The sequence below is a fragment of the Thunnus albacares genome, chromosome 11 (assembly GCF_914725855.1).
Source record: "Thunnus albacares chromosome 11, fThuAlb1.1, whole genome shotgun sequence".
Lineage (NCBI taxonomy): Eukaryota > Metazoa > Chordata > Actinopteri > Scombriformes > Scombridae > Thunnus > Thunnus albacares.
In genome coordinates this window covers 27,002,636-27,023,367 of record NC_058116.1, presented here as the reverse complement: position 1 = coordinate 27,023,367, position 20,732 = coordinate 27,002,636, and the positions used below count along the sequence as shown (strand labels likewise).

The 20,732-nt window shown below is 41.5% G+C and overlaps 2 protein-coding genes across 3 annotated transcripts; one reads left to right on the top strand and one right to left on the bottom strand.

Annotated features, from left to right (window-relative positions):
• Positions 1-27: 27 nt before the first annotated feature.
• znf142 (zinc finger protein 142) lies at positions 28-9,357 on the bottom strand. The gene is made up of 8 exons (XM_044365259.1): positions 9,003-9,357; positions 7,574-8,065; positions 6,948-7,145; positions 5,732-6,547; positions 5,463-5,640; positions 1,409-4,274; positions 1,062-1,167; positions 28-716 (listed from the first exon to the last, which is right to left on the bottom strand). Exons 2-8 carry the CDS (start codon positions 8,058-8,060, stop codon positions 196-198), a joined length of 5,172 nt encoding a protein of 1,723 aa, XP_044221194.1. The 5' UTR covers positions 8,061-8,065; positions 9,003-9,357; the 3' UTR covers positions 28-195.
• Positions 2,203-14,015, top strand: LOC122991844 (mitochondrial chaperone BCS1). Of its 2 annotated transcripts, XM_044365270.1 has the most exons (8): positions 2,203-2,221; positions 9,852-10,227; positions 10,404-10,543; positions 10,711-10,905; positions 12,896-12,959; positions 13,072-13,244; positions 13,335-13,452; positions 13,703-14,015. In XM_044365270.1, the coding sequence occupies exons 2-8, from the start codon at positions 9,908-9,910 to the stop codon at positions 13,953-13,955; spliced, it is 1,263 nt and encodes a 420-aa protein (XP_044221205.1). In that variant the 5' UTR covers positions 2,203-2,221; positions 9,852-9,907; the 3' UTR covers positions 13,956-14,015. The 2 variants fall into 2 exon arrangements, with proteins under 2 accessions (XP_044221205.1, XP_044221204.1); XM_044365269.1 differs by lacking the exon at positions 2,203-2,221 and having other exon boundaries at positions 9,501-10,227.
• Positions 14,016-20,732: the final 6,717 nt, after the last annotated feature.

Below are 20,732 nucleotides of genomic sequence, written 5' to 3'. Positions count from 1 at the left end.
TGATTCATTTCAGTTTTTGCAAAAATATTTTAACTTTCCTGCAGTAATTAAGACCTTTTAATACCTTCTCGAACCTGTTTCGAGGAAAATGAATCCAAAACTTTTCAATATTATAATATCAAGTGGGAGAAATATAAACGTTGACAGGCTTCAAAATCACTGCATTTCTATTGTGCTTACTCTTCACTGTTTTATCTAACCATCTTCTCCTCTTTGTGCAACCTCTTGACCTACTTTCTGTGCCTCTTCAGCTGTTCCTTCCTCCTCCTCCTCCACCTCGGCTGCTCTCTCATCCAGCGTTCCCTGCAAGGCCTCCTTCAGGGTCAGGCTGACAGCTTCGGAGTCCCTCACTACCCCCTGCTCTACCGACATCTCCGGGTGGTGCCTCTGCAGATGCTTGACCACCTGGAACTTCTGTTTGGCTCTGTAGGAGCAGTGTCGACAGCAGAAAGGCTGCTGCTTAGTGTGAGAGAGATAGTGATGTCTGAGGCCTGCCGGCCACCGGAAGGCCTTGTGGCACAAGCCGCACGTGTACGGCCGATCGTCGCTGTGTTGCCGCTGGTGGGTTTTCAGTATAAAACTAGTCTTGAAGGCTTTGCCGCATTTCTCACAGATGTAAGGGCGCATGTCGCAGTGCTGCGTGTCCCGGTGGGCACGGAGAGCATCTGCTCTGTTGGTGCGGTAGTCACACTCTTCACAGGCGTATGGCTTCTCCCCTGTGAAGGCAAATACATCTTTAATCTTCAGCAGTGTACATTTCTTAACATCCAATCTGTAAACCATACTTATACAAAACCAAACTCAGATAATTGCTCTAAAAAATTGTAAAATATGCCACAAAAATAAATGATGTAACTTATCTAGGGAGGTTTAGTTATGCATTAAAGTCCAGTACAGAAATACCCTGCCTCACATTAAGACCATGACAGCAGTTTCTGCAGTAAAATGTCACTGAGGGAGGCAGATCCAGGCATTCAAACCCCAAAAAATAATTTATCAGGTTGTTCCTAATCTTTAAAAGTACACAAGTATAATCATGAACTTTTATATCCTGTTTATACCTGTGTGTTTGGTCATGTGATACTTCAGCTGAGTCGCCCACTTGCATTTGTAGCCGCACTCCGGACAAAGGTACTTCTTCTCTTCCTGGTGAACCCTCATATGAAGCTATGATGGAAATGATTATAGAACACAGAGTAAGTCCAAGAGTCTGAGGCTTGATGTTCCTCTTCACCTCAAGCAGTTGTTATGGGGATAAAACACTAAATTAAGATGATTCTTGGATTGTGTTTGAACAAAATGTAAGTTTTCCAGGCTGTCAATGAAATAGGACCTTGTTGTATCATGTTTCATCTAAAACAGCACTTTTAAAAAAATAATTAACTCTTCCTATAAACTTCGAGCTTACCTTCAACCTAGAGGGATCGGTGCAGGTGTAACTACACTGCTCACAGCTGTACGGCTTCTCCCCGGTGTGTATGCGGATGTGCCATGTGATCTTCTGCTTGTTCCGGGTTGAATATTTGCAGTCTGTGCATTTGTACAGACGTTTGCCTCCATGTGAACGGAGGTGCTGCTCCAACACCAGCTGATGCTGACAAGAGAACTGGCAGCTGCTGCACTTGAGAGGCTTGTCCTGTGGAGATCCTTCCTCATGTTCATTCAAGAGGTGTTGCGCTAATAGCTGCCTTGTTTTGGTAGCAAACGGGCACAGCTGACACTGATGTGCCAGGTGGATTCTCTGGTGGATCTCAAGGTTTTCCACTGTCTCAAAAGACTCCTGGCAGGTGGTGCACTTTACTTGTGGGTGCTTAGTCTGTTGGTGGGTCTTCAGCGTTGCCTCGCTGCTGCACGTATAGTCGCACTGCTTGCATGAGAAATAGACCTGCAGCTGGTGCACACGTTTACAGTGGTTTCTCAGAGCAACTTCTGAACTAAAGCGAGCTTCGCAATGAGTGCAGGCGTGATGCAACTCTCCGGTGTGACATCTGAGATTGTGTCGTCTTATGTCGTCAAGCGTGTAGCCGCTGAAGTCGCAGAGCGAGCAGAGGTGAGTAGGCTGTTTGTCGTGGATGCGCGTCTTGTGTTGACGCAGTTTGGTCACAGCCCCAAACGTCTTGTCGCACATATTGCAGCTGTGACGACCGACTCCTGTGTGAAGAGACTCGTGCTCCTCCAAGCGATAGCGCCTGGTGGTGCTGAAAGGACAGTAACGGCAACGGTGAGGCCTCGCACCTTTGTGTTTGAGCGCGACGTGTTGCGTCATGCATCGTTCTTGCTTACAGGTGAAAGTGCATTGCTGGCAAGTTAAACGCTTAGGTTTAGCGACGCCAAACTTTTTTTTGTCATGGACATACAGAACGTGACGTGACAAAGACGTTTTAGATTTGGCAACAAATGAACACATGGTGCATTGGACCTCATCTGGTTTCAAGCAGCCTCTCTTTTCATGGCGGTCTAATGCTCTTCTCTGATTGCACTTAAATGCGCAGCTTGGACAAGAGAAAATTTGACATTTCTTTGAAACTTTCTCAGGCTCCTCCACCACATCTTCTTTTTCTTTGACTGACTCATCACCACACTCGTCATCCACTTCTGAAAGGATTTGATTTTTTTTCCGGCAGGTCGAAGTGTGTCGATCAACTGTTGTGAGCTTTACTGATGAGAAATTGCAGAGCTTGCATTTAAATTTCCCATCTTCTTTAGTGTAAAGGGAGTTTTTCAGCAGTGGAACATCTGTTTGTTCGTTATCGGAAAGCTTTTTTGTCTGAACGTTGCGTTGCTGATGTCCTGATTCACTAGACGTAGAGGCACTATTAACAAGCTGATGAAAATCCTGATCATTTGAATCTGTGGAAATCCTATTTTGTAGAGAGAGACGCTTTGTCTGATCTGAATTAATTCCCTCGTCCAGTTGTTTGGAACCATCTTGACCCACGGTAGAGTTTTCATCTGTAGCCAGACGTGTAGCTGAAAGACCGACAAAAGTCCTTGTTTTTCGTGGAAGTGCTGGGCACTTTTTTGCAAGGTGGCTATCAAGGCCTCGCCTCTGTTTGAACTGTGCACCACAGGCCTGGCACTTGTGTCCCTGTATTCTACCGTGGCACAAAGACCGGCAGTGGTACTTCAAAGCCGTTTCCTTTTTGGTTACATAAGAGCACTTATCACAGCGGTAAACGTCTTTAGTCGGCACCACAAGCATCTGCACCCGTCCCTCCAAAACCATGGCTTCGGCTTGGTCCTTGTCGTGCTTCTTCATGGCTTTCAGACGGACTTCGGATTCCAACGGTTGATTTTGCTCAGGTGGGAAAGTTGAAATGACTGTTCCACAATCATTCTCCACCTCTGGTGTCTCAGTCTGACTCTTCTCAGGCTCGGTCGGTTGGCTCGTATTATTTAGAGACTCATAGTTGTCATCCAAGTCACTTTGTTCACACTCTTCGTCGGCTATGGCTACATTGTCTTCCTCTGATGACCTTGTAGATATAGAGAAGTCTGCCTTTTCTTGTGGCATATCAGACTCATTGCAATTTAAAGCGGATGCACTCGGAGAATTTTCCTCCTCGTTTTGAAAAGATGGGGTTTCATAGTCAGTGGTTGATAGTGCAGTTAAAACAAGAGTGCAGTACTCCTCGGGACTGCTCCCAGGTGGACTGTCTGAAATACCTTCATTGACAACCTCTTGACACACAACATCAAAAACATTCACTGAATCAACAGCTTGTGAGCCAGCTACGGTTTCCTTGCTTCCACTGTGATCTGCTGATCCAGGGAGATCACATTGAGGTGGTGGAGGTCCTTCGGTAAGTTGTTCAGACGGCTCATTACCTATCGAGGACTTATGGTAGAAACCCTGCAAGAACTCAGTGGAGTTCCTCTCCTTCTCTTTTGCAGCGTAGTTCTCTAGCCACGCTTTGTCCCCAGGTACGTACCCGTGAGCTTTCCTCTTGTGCAGGAAGAGGCTGATGCTACTGAACGAGGAATAGAAGCAAAGTGCACAACGAAACTCTTTCAGCTTGGTATGTTTGCAGTTCTCATGGTTTTGAAGGGCTTGTCGGTAGCAGGTAGTGTACGTACAGTATTTGCACTTATACACAGACGGCTGTTTCCCTTCTCCGGAGTGTTTGGCCAACATGTGATTGCGAAGCTCATATTTGCGCTTGCAGGCATAAGCACAGATCTCACACATGAGAGATTTAGCCTGATGTCGTAGTTTGTGGCTGTTGAGCTGGTCCATGCGGTGACAGCGATACGGGCACTGATCACACTGGTACCTAGAACAGGAGACAGGAAGTTTAGTCATAAGAACATTAGTGTATATAGGATACTGGATCACCATCTCTAAGTTAAAACAGCAGATTTACTTCAGATCTTTCATTCTAAGTGATTATTACATGCTATTTCCAGCAACAAGGGACATACTGTAACTTGAAACTAAAAAGTAGATGAACCCACTCTGGCAGATGCTAAAACCGCTAAATTCACTTAGCATCTAGCAAAAAGGAATTCAAATCTGGCTATATTTATCTGTAGCCACCTCTCATTTGTATACAAAAACACCACTTAAAATCCCGCTCATGTCCACAGGTGTTTTCAATGGTTCCAGCTGATAGACCTCTGTTCACATTGAGGTTGGGTGGAGATACTCATTACATGATGTCACTAAGGCTCCTGATATACTTGAGTTTTTAACCTGACGATAATCCGACTTGGATCAAAACGTTGTCCATTTAAACAAAAAATAAAATTGTTGGAGTAAGTGTGCTCTTTTTTAATTGACGCTCTTTTAATAGCCCTGCACCTATGTCATGTGCATATAACTGCACCCCTTCTATACTTGCATTTTACCAATGTTTTTGCGTAAACAAGCAGCATCGTTTAAATACTTGAGGATTAATTACAGGCATTTGACGGCAGACCAGGACGGAATGACCCCTGGCAGACACCGGAATATCTTACTTGGGAACTGGGAACATGGTGACACTCCAGTAAGCAATCATACGTTAAGATTATGGCAGTAAAAGTGACAGCAGCTCCATAGTAGATTTGTTTCCTTTCAAAAAAACTCTGTAATTGTTACTGTCTTTTGTTCAGGGTCTGCTGTTGGCATTACTTAACATTGTGATAAACTGCCCTTAACCAAGATAGCATAGTGTTAGCATAGTGTGGACAACTAACACTACAAAGGGTAGCAGTCATGCACGTGCAAATGCATGATTACAAACAAATATGTTAGAGACTTCTCAGGTAGAACAAAAGTAACAGGGGAGTCAAGGAGAACTGTAATCAGGCTAAATAAGTGAAATAACCTCTATGGGTGAACCAAGGGTGAAGGTGGGCTTTAGGTCAAATTCTACTAGATTACAGCAGGCAGTACATCGCAGAAAAAACATCATTATTTTTTTTATAGCTCTGTTTGTACCCAGTAGTGCCCCAACAAGACCGTGAATCTACGACTCTACCTGAGGTCTCCAGCATGTTTCCTCATATGGACGTTGAGATAGTGTTTCCATTTAGTGACATATCCACATTCAGCACACATGAAGTTCTTGTCATCAGAGTGAGTGAGCATATGTTTAGAGAGGTAGGACTCATCTCGGCACCTGAAGTCACAGATGCTGCACTTGTGGGGCTTCTCACCTTTAAAAAAAAAATGACCCAAACAACAAACATAAAGATTGAAGATGCTGGAAAACAATTAGAACATTTTAAAATACTATTTCATCCTCACCGCTGTGCATCAGCATGTGTCTCTTCAAACCACGTTTATGTGAGGTCACATAGCTGCACTGAGAGCAGCGGTGGATCTTCTCGTTGGCGTGTAAGTGTCCGATGTGCTGTTCGAACTCCACGGGGTTAAATGTAACGAAAGCACAAAAGTCGCAGGAAAGCTTGTCATTTCCTGGGTGGCCGTGCCGCTGGTGCTGGAGGAAGACGGTCTTATTGGAGCAAGAGAAATCACACAGCGAGCAGTGGTAGGCGAGGTGCATCCGATAATGAGCCTCCATGTCCTTCTCGTTTGGAAAGACGGCACCGCAGGCGTGATGTCGGCATTCTACGGCCTTGACCCCGTGCGCTTCGGCGGCGTGTCTAAGAAGCTCCTTGCGCAAAGAACTCTGGAAAGAACATCCCTCGTGGAAGCACGCCACCGGCTCACTATCTGGCGCGATGTTGTGCGTCTTCATGTGAGCTTTAAGCAACCTGCTCTGGCGAAAGCTTTCACCACAGGTGGGACAAGGATAGCTGATGTCATCTTCTGCCTCGTCGGCGTGCACGGTGACAAGGTGGCGGCGGATTGCGTTGCGCTCCACGGCAGAATATTCACACAAATGGCAGCGATGAACCTTTTCACCCGCCTCACGGAGTCTGTGTATGCGTAGCTTACTCTTGCTGGTGAAGTAACGCTTACAGGTGGGACACTGGAGACTGGGATCAGGGAAATGTAAATGGAGGTGCTCCTGCAGGTGGGAGCGCATCTTGAAGCAGCGCCGACACTTGGGACAGGTGTTGGTGCGATAGATGTGCTCTGCACCCTCTGCGAGGTACTCTAACGGACAAGAATATATGAAACAAAGCTTGTGGTTAGTTTAAGAATTCCTTCCATGAAAAGAATAAAACATATTTTGTCTGTGTTGCACTGTAATGTTACTTATTCACATATTTCACATCTTTTATCAATGATTCATGAATCTTTAGTTAAAAGTGTGTGTTGTTTCTTCCTCTTAGCCTTACATTTGAGCCGGGCTGTGACATTTTTACCTTATTTTATGGTAACCAATTCAAGGTCTTATTGTCCCTAAAATCATTTATGGAGGATGTTTACTGTTGCCTTGATTATTTTTTGTTTCTTGCACTGATTCTTCTGATTGAAATATTCTCATTAACCAGTTGTATGTTTTGATATAACTTGATATCATTTTATATACATATAAACTTGGTGTACGTACCTTTGGATGGCAGTGGCACAGCTGCTTTTCTTGCTCTCTTCACGTTAGGTCCTTGCCTCTCATCTTCTTCCTTGTTCCCATCTTCAACTGATGACGACAAATAACCTGGGTTGGTTTTCTGTTTTCTTTTCGGCCTACTGGAGACTTGAGGCTCGTGGATTTCCTCAGTACAGACAGTAGTGGGCGAAGTCTCGTTCCCTATGAACAGATGAGCCAAAATTGTTGACATAAAACTACTTTGTCAGACAGAAAAAATTAATTGGCAACTATTTTTTGTATCAAAATACTGTTTGCTCACACATTAATAATAAACATTTTCTGGTTCCAGACTCTTATATATGACAATTAGATGTTTTTCTTTGTCAATATGACAGTCATTTGAATATATTTAGGTTTTGGACTGTTAGTATTTGTAACATTTTATGGACCAAACCACTTATCGAGAAATTAATTTGCAGATTAATTGCTAATGATCAGCTGCAGTACATAAAACAACAGGCCTGGTCCCTGAGTTCCTATCCGTTACTGCTCCTGTAAGACTGGACTCCATCTAACTTCATACTTCTGCAGGTTTATGGTTTTTGTGCTACAGAGCACCTTCTACTTGCAGAGGTAGGTCAGTTTACCTTGAGTGTAAGTTGGCAGATGGTTGTGCTCTGAGAGGTGGTCAGTCAGTTCTTTTGCATTTTGGGTGATAAACTGGCAATGAAAGCAGCCAAAAGGCATGTGGCCTTTGCAGTGGCTCTCCATCTCACCCTGTGTGAGGAACGACACTTTGCAGGACCGGAAGGTGCAGGGAATAAGAGTGAGGCCGTGCGTGGACGTCAAGTGGACTTGATATTCCTGATGATCTGTGCTGCTGAACTGGCAGCCTTGCTCAGAGCAGTGGAATGGGCCTTCAGGGTCACGTCCGCCGTGGAGGATTTTGAAGTGGTGTTTCAGAGCAGCTGTTTTGGAAAAGATCTCGCTGCACTGAGAGCATTTGTAGCTCTCCAGATGTCCTTTACTGGATGGAGCTCTCTGTCTCTTTGAACACACATGAGAAGCAAACAAGCCACTGTCTGAAAAACTCTGTCCACATTTTTCACATCTGTGAGGTTTCATCGTCTCCATTGTGTCTGAAAAAACAGAGCAGAGATTTTATAAGGACATGACAAACATTTATTATGCTCATGTTTTTTTAACCAGTGCACACAGGAACATAACAAATCCTATTTAAATAAAAGTACATAAGTATTAGCAAAGTAGTGGTTTGGTCCCTCTGACTGATATATTATTATATATGACATCATTAGATTATTAATAGTGAAGCATCAGTGTTAGAGCAGCATGTTACTGTTGTAGCTGCTGGAGGTGGAGCTAGTTTACACTACTTTATATACAGTTAGCTAGTTTAGTCTAGTGGTTCCCAACCTAGGGGTCGGGCCCCTCCAAAGGGTCACCAGATAAATTTGAGAGGTCATGAGATGATTAATGGGAGAGGAAAGAAGAAAAAACAAACAAAGTTCTGATACACAAATCTGTTTTCAGTTTTTGGACTTTTTCTCTAATCTTGAAGGTGCAAGGTGAACATTCATTTAAATGAAAACATGTGAGAAGTTTAGAGGGAAAAATCACTATTTGGTGGAGCTGTTAACAACTCATAGACATGTGAAATGTGACCCCGACTACACACTGCTTTTTGTAAGACATCAAAAGCCAAAAAGGTTGGAAACCACTGGTTTCATCTTTAACAATGTGTTACTGTGTTGTGTGTTATTTTAAAAGCTTGTTTTATTATCCATTGTGTCAAATCTTCATCGTGTAGAAAGTACAATATTTACCTCTGGAATGAAGTGGAATGCAAGTATAAAGTAAAAGGAAATACTCAAGTAAAGTAAAAGTACCTCAAAATTGTATTTAAGTAGTAATTACTTCCCATCACTGGTATGAGGTTTGTAACTATATAGTATTACTAGTAATTAAACACATATACACACATAACACATGCGCATTCCTTCACACGAAGTGAGTTACATGTTGTAGCTACAGAATAAAAACATTAACGTTACTTACCATACAAACTGAATTTCGACCTACTGCCCGGGTTTCAGCAGTCCTCTCTATCTGAAAAACGGAACATCAAAACCAGTCAGTTTGTCTTAGCCAGCTCTTAACATCCATCTCCTTTACTCCTTATTATTTGCCAGCTTCTCTTCATTCTTATGAGCTGGCAGAAGCTGAAATTTCTCTTAATTTTTTTTATTATAATATAAACTGGCATCAGTTAGTTCGCTAACAACGTCGCCATTGACTAACGCTAGCTGAGCTAACGTTAGCTTCTTGTGATTGTGCTCGCCAAAAACTTGTCGTTCCTGCTGGCAGTGAATTTCGCCGAAGCACCCTGTACGGTCTACAACAAAATGCATTAATTATATTTTCCACAAACATATTTATCTCAGTCAGTTGTTATGTTTGAATGCGAGCAAAATAACAAAACAGGAAAGCGGAACGGATCTTCTCTGCTCAGATGTCCAGTCGGAATGTTTATCAAGCACAGGAAGTGTAGTAGAGGTCGCTACCACTGCTGCACTTCATCACATCCACCACATATTAAACACATTAGGCTTTATCTGGCTGGAAAGGACTATTTTCTAAGAAACTATAGGCAGTACAAACGACGACAGCCTCTACATAGCGGTATAAGACGAAGACAAACAAGGCAAGTTAGCAGGATATGAGATATTTAATATGTAACATGAGTGTGTCACTAAAAAAGTAGCAACAACTGTCACTAGATTCCCAGGAAGGCAGCAGGTCTGCAGATATATCTTAAGTAACAAAACAATTTCCGGAAAGTCTGGGCTGTCAGACAGATGTACAGATGAGCTTGCATTTTATTTATACGTCTGTGCTCCTTCAAAGTGTTACAACAACCATATAGAGTCTGAATCCACTGGAGGTGTGCGGATATCAGCAACATGCCGCTGTCAGACTTCCTGGACGGCCTGAAGGACAACCCTTACTTTGGGGCCGGATTTGGACTAGTTGGGGTCGGAACAGCGTTGGCAGTGGCCAGAAAAGGGGCCCAGGTGGGGATGATATTTCTCCGCAGGAATTACATGATCACCCTGGAGGTCCCCAGCAAGGATAAGAGCTACCACTGGCTGCTGAGCTGGATCACCAAGCACGCCAGGCACACCCAGCACCTGAGCGTGGAGACGTCCTACCTGGCACATGAGAGCGGACGGGTCCACACACAGTTTGACTTTCACCCTAGCCCTGGGAACCACATCATCTGGTCAGAGGGATTCATTAACTATAGTTATTTAAGCTTACTTCAGCGTGGTACCAGTGCAGTCTTTTACGTTATATGCTTGACTCTCTTTTTCCAGAGAATATCCACATACATGAATTTGCTTGACAAATAAATACTCTGTCATCAGCCCAACTTGTGACACTGTCATCCATCTGCAGGTATGGGAGGAAGTGGATCAGGGTGGAAAGGACCAGAGAGAAACAAATGATCGATCTGCACACTGGAACCCCGTGGGAATCTGTCACCTTCACTGCTTTAGGCAGAGACAGACAAATCTTCTTTAATATCTTACAAGAAGGTACAGATTTACACATGTCTATAGTGTATAACAAGCAGTGGTGGAAACTAACTAAGTATATTTACTCAAATACTGTACTTAAGTACAAATTTGAAGAGTCTTACATATGCAATATACTCCACCTGTTTTCCATTGAGTAGTTACAAGCTGTCCGTTGTGTTTTGTAGCCAGAGAATTGGCCCTGAAGCAGGAGGAGGGACGGACGGTGATGTACACAGCCATGGGCGGTGAGTGGAGGCCCTTTGGGTTTCCACGGCGGCGCAGACCCCTCAGCTCTGTGGTCCTGGAGCAGGGCGTGGGTGAGAGGATCGCAGACGATGTGAAGGACTTCATCGGAAATCCGAAGTGGTACACGGACAGAGGTAGAATATCCTGTTGTTAGTCTAGAGTTAAACAGCGTCCATTCAGTGTATACGCAAGTTGTCTGCAAGTGTTTCATTTAGGGCTGCAACTCAAATGATTATTTTCTCAATTGATGGATTAGTTGTTTGGTTTATAAATTGTCAGAACATAGTGAGAGGCTAAGATTACATCCTCTAATGTCTTGTTTTGTCCTGACCAACAGTCCACGACATAAAAATATTCAGTGTACTGTAATAGAGGACATAAGAAACCAGAAAATATTCACATTTGAGAAGCTGGACTCAGAGAATTTAGACATTTTTTCTTTACAAAAATGACTCAAAACGATTAATTGATTATCAAAATAGTTGACAATTAATTTTATAGTTGACAACTAATCGATTAATCAACTAATCATTGCAGCTCTAGTTTCATTCTTATTTGCCCTGTTGTGTAATTTATGGTTTTTTATTATGACAGTTATTGTTCTGTCTCAAACATCTAAGAATTGGGATTGGACAGAGCCAGTTGCCCAAAAGATTTTGGTCTTGGAGAGTCTGTTTTAGAATTTCCCGAATGCACGTAAACGCATCACCTCACAAGAATTTTGAAATCAGTCCCTGCTCACAACAGAGGGGTGTACTATGAAGCAAGATTAGTGGGTTAGAGAGGTGTGTTGAGTATAAAGTCAGGGTTTACAATGTCACCAAGGTGGCTCTCTTTTAACCTGGCTACATCACCATGGTAACTTATACTGCAAACTTAACCTGGTCTGGAGCAGGTTATGTTCCGGGTTTCGGCTTAAATCGGCAATAAAAAGCGCTGCTCTCTCACTGACTACCTGATCTGCTGCCAAGTCCATTTAACACTGTTGGTACTGCAGGTATTAGAACACCGATTAGTCTTTTATCATACTCACCATTGATTTGATCTGACATGTTGTAAATTTGTAATGGTGCAAGAGGTTAGGATTACTGATGAGATGGGATTTTGTTACAATATATCAAACTGTATTTCAAAAGAAAAAAAAAACTAATAAAAAAATGAAGAAATACTTTGAACAAAAAAAATGTAAAAAAATAAATAAATAAATATAAAAAATAAATAAAATAATAATAAATAAAATAAAAATATAATTGACCAGTCTATTGATATTTATCAGAGATAATATACAATCTATAATATTAATTTCACTTAGATTTGGCCTAAAGTGATTTCCACTTATCCTTCATTATGGGACAGAGTCAGATCTGAATGCACTTCTTGAGTATAATGTTTAAATCTGCTGCATCAAGTTAAAAGTTTCAAAGCTCTGGATGTGGGAGGCATTGAGTGATAAAATAAATATGTTAACTAATTACGAATTAGCAATTAAAGAATTTACACAATCAGCAATTTTCTGCCAGCATTCCTCTCTCGCCTTATTTGCAGCGATTTTGTTGTGATAATGTGTTTATATTCTTCATAACTCTCCGTTATAATGACCTGTCCCTCCTGACTGAAGCAGGCGGCACACGATCGGTCCATTTTGTGCGGAAAAAGAGTCAAATGACGCACCAAACGCCCCCTTTCACTGGAACGTGCACAGAGCCTGAAGCAGAAAGTTAACAAAGAAATTTAATAACCACCATCAGGATACCACTTATCTCTCATCACGAGTTTAGGGTTCGTCTAGCCAGCTCACACAAAGAAAGCCTGAGTATGTTGAACTTGTTTCGTTGTAAACCCCTCAGCAGTAACTAGGGGTCAATAAAACACCTCTAAAATAAGCAAAAACATAAAAACCTGAAAGTTCAAATCTGGAATCCTGTTCTCAGACTGTACCGTCATGAGTGGTGAGCAATGACGCTGGAATGCAGGAAATTGTGCTGTGCTTGGAAAATGATAGCAGTGATATAACATGTACAATTTGTGGGTTATCCGCTAAAATATGTTAAATTGCTGGTTTTTGAAAAGTACAATGTGGTAGCATCTAGTCTACAGTAATGATGTTTTTCTTTGTATATGCAGGCATCCCCTACAGAAGAGGATATCTGCTGTACGGTCCTCCAGGATGTGGAAAAAGCAGCTTTATGTGAGTGATTCTGTGTGACTGGACGATGGACTGTATGTCAAGTAAACATATCATTCTCTGTATGCAGCGTACATCCTCATGTGCTGTATTTTTTCCACTCTTTGTGTTTCAGCACGGCGCTGGCGGGTGAACTGGGCTACAGCATCTGTCTGATGAGTCTGAGCGACCGAACCCTCTCAGATGACCGTCTGAACCACCTGCTGAGTGTGGCGCCGCAGCAGAGCATCATATTGTTGGAGGACGTAGACGCCGCCTTCGTCAGCCGAGACCTGCTTCCGACAGAGAGTGAGTCGTAGGGAAGGAGATGTCGTTTTGAATTTCACCGCTGAGGTGAAGCTGCGGTTGTTAAGACAGACTGTGTTTGTGTCTCCTTAGACCCTCTGGCCTACCAGGGAATGGGAAGACTGACCTTCAGTGGCCTGCTGAACTCTCTGGATGGAGTGGCTTCATCTGAGGCCAGAATAGTATTTATGACCACCAACTTCATAGAAAGGTACTGCTGGAAGAGAATTTTGAAACTCATGGTTAGGATATGTTACTAAAAACCTCTGGTGTATGTTTGCAAATAAAAAATAAACTACAATATCTTTTCCAGATAAAAACTACCTAGACTTTTTAAATGGACATTACAGCTTATTTGTAATCTACATGTGCTCAGAACCCTTGTCAGTGAGTTTTACATACACTAATTAGTATTTTCAGTGTTATTAACTGCCAGTTTTGCTTGTAATCTCTGCACACAGGTTGGACGCGGCGTTGATCCGGCCGGGCCGTGTCGATCTGAAGCAGTACATCGGGCACTGCACCCACTGGCAGCTCACCCAGATGTTCCAGAGGTTTTACCCAGATGAGCCTTCCTCTGAGGGAGAGCGGTTTGCAGAGCGTGCGTTAGCCACGCACTCTGAGATCAGCGCCGCTCAGGTGCAAGGACACTTTCTGCTGCACAAAACGGACCCTGCAGGATCTATAGACAATGTTGCCCAAATAAAGGAATAACAGGACTGGAAGATGTTTAAAGACTGATTACTGAATAAAGGGAAACATGAGTAAATAAGACTGATGTGCCTGGATACAAACTGATTGATACCAAATAAATGCATTGTTGTCCAACATGGGATGCCCTTCAGCAAGGCACTAAACCTCGGAGCTGATTCAGTCGAGCTGATTCAGTCGAGCTGCTCAACGGCAAATCGAAAAGATACGAGAGTTTTATTCATCCTGAAAAAAATGTTTTGAAAAACATATGTTGATGGAAAAACATTTCACATCTGCAACCTGCAACCAGCAGGCTGTAAAGACGTACACATGATCCACATGTAAACACAAGTGTCACCCAACACAGGACTAATAAAATGCTTATTTTCCACCATTAAGTCAAATGTTTAAATTACAATCTAATATACCTGTAACATATGGTGAAAAATTACAAATAGAGCATTTACATTTTATTTAATCTTTATTTGTAAAGGGTTGGTTGGCTGAGAATACACTTATATGAGTACACTTGAAAAGTTCTGTAGTAGAATAAAATAAACAAAATTGACAATGAAGGCACAGGCTCAGTGAAAGCATTCAGGCAGACAGAGAAGAGTTATTAAGAATGATCTTAAAGATACAGAGAGGTATAAGAGTTTTTATTTTTTAGGCGACATTGCAGATTATTCCAAGAAAACGCTGCAGAGGTTCAGTACGGACCGCAGTGCCAGACCAGCAGGGATGAGATGTAACATTTTCCAACAAGAGTTTTATAGGAAAATGAGTGGTTATTATTATTATTATTGGTTATTACATCTCTCGAGGAACCAACTTTACTATACAGAACACAGCGGTGAAGTTGAGGCAGCAGCATGTCGATAAACGACATTCCCATAATCCAGCTTCGACAATACCACTTCTACATGTCAGAGGGAAGCTGCTTCTGTTTCTGCATAACAGGCTAAGCTTCAGTCACAGTTGATCAAATTTATTTCATTATCATCAAGCCAGATGTTAACATATTTGTATTCTATAACTCTGAAATATGTGTATTACTGTGAAGAGCAGCATGAACAGGATGGACAGACTCAGGAGCAGAATATTTAATATTACAGTCTGTGTAAAGATGAATTTTACACTCAAACACAGAAGAGACAATGAGCCTCATGTGGCAACATTCTCTTAAATTTCTCTTATATTTTCTCTTAATTCAAGTCACCTCCAGATGCACCAAACATTCTTAACCAACCAATCCTTCACCACACCCAGGTGCGTTGAAGGATGAGTCCCACTTGATCATGAATTGGAGGCGTATGGCTGATTATTATTAGCATATGTAACGCCCCCCACACACTACATCAGGGCAGGTGTTGTGCTTTGTCCAAATACCCTGGCACATGCCCAAGAATTGGATAGATGCCACCAAAAAAAAAGGTTGTAAGAAGAAGAACTTCAGCAGTAGTGAAACAGATGAAATGTTAAACAGACTTAAAGTAACTGTGATTTTCCAGAGCGTCAGTACTGGCGTTACAGGAAAATGAAAACAGCAACAGCAAAACATTTGTGATGCTGTAAATGCCGAGTCAGCAGAGGGACACAGAAGCTGAATGCATGCAGTATCATCCAATGGTCTTTATTGTCTTAACTGGGATTAATGGACCAATAGTATTTCTTTTCCCACAAATTTAATAATCCAATCATAACAATAATAATAAATAATAAAACCTATCATAATCTAAATTTGATTATATGACATTCCTGCATTTTTTTATGTTCCTCAAATTTAAAACATTTATTTCCCTGCGTTGGGCAAACAATTTGTTTGTGGACAAAAATATGAAAACATTGGTGAGTCCTAGAAATCAATGGATACTAATAAAATAAGAATAAATCATGGATACAAACAAAAATAAGAGGAAATTTGTTTGTATATCATTCTGATTCTTGGTGGTTTTCAAAATGAGAGAAAAATGCCTCTTTTGAATCTTCGAATCTCCCAAATAGAGGAATAAGATATATCAGGCTTTGGATACACACACAATACTTGCAAGTAGATCAATTCATTGTTTGTTTGGCTTTGCATATGATTTGTTGACAATGAGAAAAATATTGAACACATGCGGGTCAGGTAGTCCATGGTTTCCAGGTCTTGTTTCCACCCTCCCTCCTCTATTTTTTCTACTGGATCTTTTGTTGTAGAATTGGCCTGTCGTGGCTTCCTTCTTCCGCTCTCCACTCTTTTCCTTCCTTTGAATGGCCCCTGGCCATTCTCTTGACTTAACAAGGCTATTGTCTGGCCTTCTCCTCTCGGGAGGCCCATAAAGCCTCCTGAGTTTAGTATTGATATCTGGCTTCTTTGACATGTGCAATGTATCAGTAGCTAAAATGTTACAACTGCAAACTCCCTTGGTATTTTTAAAATGAAATTAAAGACCTATCTTTATAATCAAATCTTTTGATTTGGGCTAATTGTACTTTATCAGCCCTTAAAACCTTTATTTTTGCTATTTATATAGTTTTTCGTGTTGGTTTTATTGTTATTGTTTTATGTTACTCTTATTAATTTATTGCTCTCTGGTTTACATCTACATACAAATAAAGTTTATCTGTTCTGTTTCAAAAGAGGCAGAAATGTCAGAGATACTGTTGTCAGTTCTATGTATAAAGAACGTACACAAACTAATTGGCTTTCTCAACAAGTGTATGGAAATTATAGATGTGGAAAATGTGCACACTGTTCAAACACATTTGATACCAAGACATTTAATCACCCTCATACAGGAAATAAATATGAAATAAAATAATTCATCAACTGTCTCTCTACACATGTCATTTACATCTTGAAACACCCATGTGGCTTAATGTATGGAGGCCAAACAAAGCGCCATCTCAAACTAAGAGTTGCTGAACATAAGGCTGCCGTTAGAAATGGTAATATGGATTATGCCATTGCCAGACACTACAAGGAGAAAACCCATGGGTCAGCTACTTCCCTCAAATTTATTGGCATTGAAAGAATGCGACCCAATCCGAGAGGTGGTAACTTGATTAACCAGCTCTTAAGAAGGGAGGCATTTTGGATTTATGAATTGAATACTATTGAACCTTATGGACTTTATGAAACACAGGATTTGAGTTATTTTCTGAGATATGTAAATATTAACTTGTATTTCTCTCCACAGGCTATTTGGACTCTTAGGGAGAGATGAGCCACTAGGTCCCCTGGCACTCACCCTTCCCATTCTTTAGTGATGTAGAGGGACAGCTGTAGGACCTGTAGTCCATTCTGCTTAGGGAGTCTTACTCATCCTATTCAGTCAGTTGTTTACGGGAGGTAATGAAGTTTAATTATATAAAATGGTGTAATTCTTGTAACTTTGTGTAACATTAATCACGTCATGTTTTTTGTAATATGTATATGTTCACTTTGAGAAAATGAAGACCGTGATAATTAGTCATGTGACTCAGATGTATTTATCACACCAGTGAGTACTCAGCAGTTGTACTGAGCGAACCTGAAGAAGCTACAGGCGAAACGCGTTGTTCGCTCTTAGTAAAGTCACAGTGAGGTCATTACAGTGTGTGGTGGTTAATTTTGATTTTCACATACAAATAAAGTTGTTGTTACAAATAAGTAGTGATCAACAAGATGACATGACAGTAAACCAGTCCTTTTCTAGATCTACCACTAATTTTTACATTTGAAGCGGACAAACTTTATTTGCATGAATGGATGGTAAATGGACTGCACCTATTTATTGCCTTTGTAGTCTTCCGACCACTCAAAGCGCTTTACGCTGCACGCCACATTCACCCGTTCACACACTGTCATACACTGACGGCAGAGGCTGCCATGCAAGGTGCCAACCTGCTCATCAGGAGGAGTATCTAATGCATTCACACACACACACACACACACTGATGGCACAACCTTGGGGAACAATTTAGGGGTCCAGTATCTTGCCCAAGGACACTCTGACATGCAGACTGGATGAACTGGGAATCGATTGGTGGACGGTGAATAGAAGTAACGAAGTTCTTTCCGAGAAGAATTACGTGCACAGCCTACAAAAGTTAAGTTAATAAATCCAGTTAGAGAAAACATAGAAAACAAATCTATTTGGTTTTCAGCTGCTTTCTTTCTGAGACTTGGGGAGACGCTGTGCCAGAGTCAAGAAGCAACATGAATAGTGGTCACTACAGTGGACAGCTATTCAAAAGCCGTTTTCTTATATATGCATGGGTTTTAATGGTATTGTTGCACATCAGCCAACACAGTGGACTCTAGTGTGTCATCCCATACACTACCATTCATTGGCCAGCCTTTGTAAGTGCAACACAAATTTCTCAAAACCAAGATGGCCGCCTGCCGGCCGGAAATGCTCTCCTGCTCAGGAATAATAGACCCTTGCAGGTAAATACAATTTTGTAACATCAAGTAACAACTAAGGAGTAATACAATTGTTAAAATTTCCAAGTATTGATTTTATGTTGGGAGAAAATGACAATCAATCATCTGTCCACTAAGTTGGACAAACTCCTTGAAAAATGTGTGTTTAAAAAAAATGAAGTTGGAATATTTTTTTTCATGCCTAAAGAGGAATAAAAACACTGACTGAGGTTATCATAATTCATGCATGAAAGGGTTAAATGATTTAACACAATTTTAGATTTAGCAATATAATGTGTAATTGAATATTGTCTTGTTTTAGTTTATCTTTAAGGTTATAATAATTGTTATGCCTTGGCTCAAGTGGCCACAACAAAAGGGAGACACACCATGGCGATGTTTAACAAAAGAAACTTTGTCCAACCAAATTAAGCCACATTAAATTGTAACTAAGTATAATTAAAGCATGTAACCGGAGGGGAGAACAGAGAGTTGCACACAGCAGCAGCCACAAGCAGTCAGAGGAGAGTGACACAGCCAGGCTTGATCCCCTTGGAGTTAACAACCCACCTGTAGAGCAGGACAGACAGGTGAATAAGGCAAGACAAGTTTATTTGTATAGCACATTTCAACAACAAGGCAATTCAAAGAGCTTTACATAGAGCATAAAAGGCACCAAGACAGAATATGAAAGCAACACAAGGCAATGCAAAAAGACATTTAAATACAATTAAAAAGTGTTAAATTTGGACATCAAAGAAGCTAAAATAGAATAACACATAAAACAGGAGAATAAAACTTACAGTGCGGTGTAAAAAACTTGGTTTAATAAAAGGCAGCAGCAAACAGAAAAGTCTTCAGCTGTGATTTAAAAGAACTGAAAGTTGCAGCAGACCTGCAGTTTTCTGGGAGTTTGTTTGTATGTGGAGCATAAAAACTGAACGCTGCTTCTCCATGTTTAGTTTTGACTCTGGGGACAGAAGGCAGACTTGTCCCAGATGATCTGACAGGTCTGGATGGTTCATAACGTAGCAGCAGATCAGAAACGTATTTTGGCCCCTAAACCATTCAGTGCTTTATAAACCAACAGCAGTATTTTAAAATCAATTATTTGACAGACAGGAAGCCAGTGCACATGCACAAGTCATAGAGTATCCCACCATCGTAGTTCTGATATTGCCAGATTCCAGACAATCTCACTACACAATTATGAAAAGAGGTTAATATAAAAAAATCTGCAAGTATTGTCATATGATGGAAGATCTGGATAGCCAGACTGTTCTGAAAAACAAGACTGTAAAATAATTGTGAAAAAGCCTTGCTATGTGACCTACTTCACGTATTGTAGTAGGATCAAGGTTTTATAGCTTAGAACAATCTCTAGTTAGTGTGACTGAACAAACCCATGAGTAGCACTGTACCAAAATCAACTGAATGGAATAATGTCAGCTGCAACAACTCGGCTACAAAATGTTTTTAAGGGTGACTTATATTCCTAATGGTCAGCCTACAAAAAGGATACATTTATTTCTGTTATAATGGCCAGTTTACTTCTCTAAGGGCATCTTATGGGGCAAAATACCATACTGTGGGGGCACTTTAGAGGGCATTTTTATCATACTGTAAGGGCACCTTAGAGGGCATTTTTATCATACTGTAAGGGCACCTTAGAGGGCATTTTTATCATACTGTGGGGGCACCTTAGAGGGCATTTTTATCATACTGTAAGGGCACCTTAGAGGGCATTTTTATCATACTGTGGGGGCACCTTAGAGGGCATTTCATCATACTGTGGGGGCACTTTAGAGGGCATTTTATCATACTGTGGGGGCACCTTAGAGGGCATTTTTATCATACTGTAAGGGCACCTTAGAGGGCATTTTTATCATACTGTGGGGGCACCTTAGAGGGCATTTCATCATACTGTGGGGGCACTTTAGAGGGCATTTTATCATACTGTGGGGGCACCTTATAGGGCATTTTATCATACTGTAAGGGCACCTTAGAGGGCATTTCATCATACTGTGGGGGCACTTCAGAGGGCATTTTATCATACTGTGGGGGCACTTTAGAGGGCATTTTATCATACTGTGGGGGCACTTTAGAGGGCACTGTATCGTACTATGGGGGCACATCAGGACCTGAAGACAGGACTGTGTCATGGAGCTCTCCACTGGGGATCGGTCAACCACTGTGGTTGACACTCCTGCTGCTGGTGACTTGGTGGGGGGCTGTTGACAAACCGGACCAGTCTGTTCCTCTGACCCAACTGTGGACATTGACTGTTCTGCAGAGCTGGCAGAATGGACCCTTTTTAGTGACAGGACACTGGGACCAGAAAGTTCTTACTTGTTGCTAATGTTTATATTGTGTATTTGGCTTTGTGTATAAATGAATGTATTTGAGCT

Excerpts from the sequence above, each read along its gene's own strand:
- znf142 (XM_044365259.1), bottom strand. The coding sequence starts at position 8,060 with ATGGAGACGATGAAACCTCACAGATGTGAAAAATGTGGACAGAGTTTT. Across the intron at positions 7,146-7,573 it reads TCTGCCAACTTACACTCAAG|GGAACGAGACTTCGCCCACT; the intron begins GTAAACTGACCT and ends ATCTGTTCATAG. Across the intron at positions 6,548-6,947 it reads TGTGCCACTGCCATCCAAAG|AGTACCTCGCAGAGGGTGCA; the intron begins GTACGTACACCA and ends CTTGTCCGTTAG.
- LOC122991844 (XM_044365270.1), top strand. The coding sequence starts at position 9,908 with ATGCCGCTGTCAGACTTCCTGGACGGCCTGAAGGACAACCCTTACTTT. Across the intron at positions 10,228-10,403 it reads CCTGGGAACCACATCATCTG|GTATGGGAGGAAGTGGATCA; the intron begins GTCAGAGGGATT and ends ATCCATCTGCAG. Across the intron at positions 13,245-13,334 it reads AGACCTGCTTCCGACAGAGA|ACCCTCTGGCCTACCAGGGA; the intron begins GTGAGTCGTAGG and ends GTGTCTCCTTAG.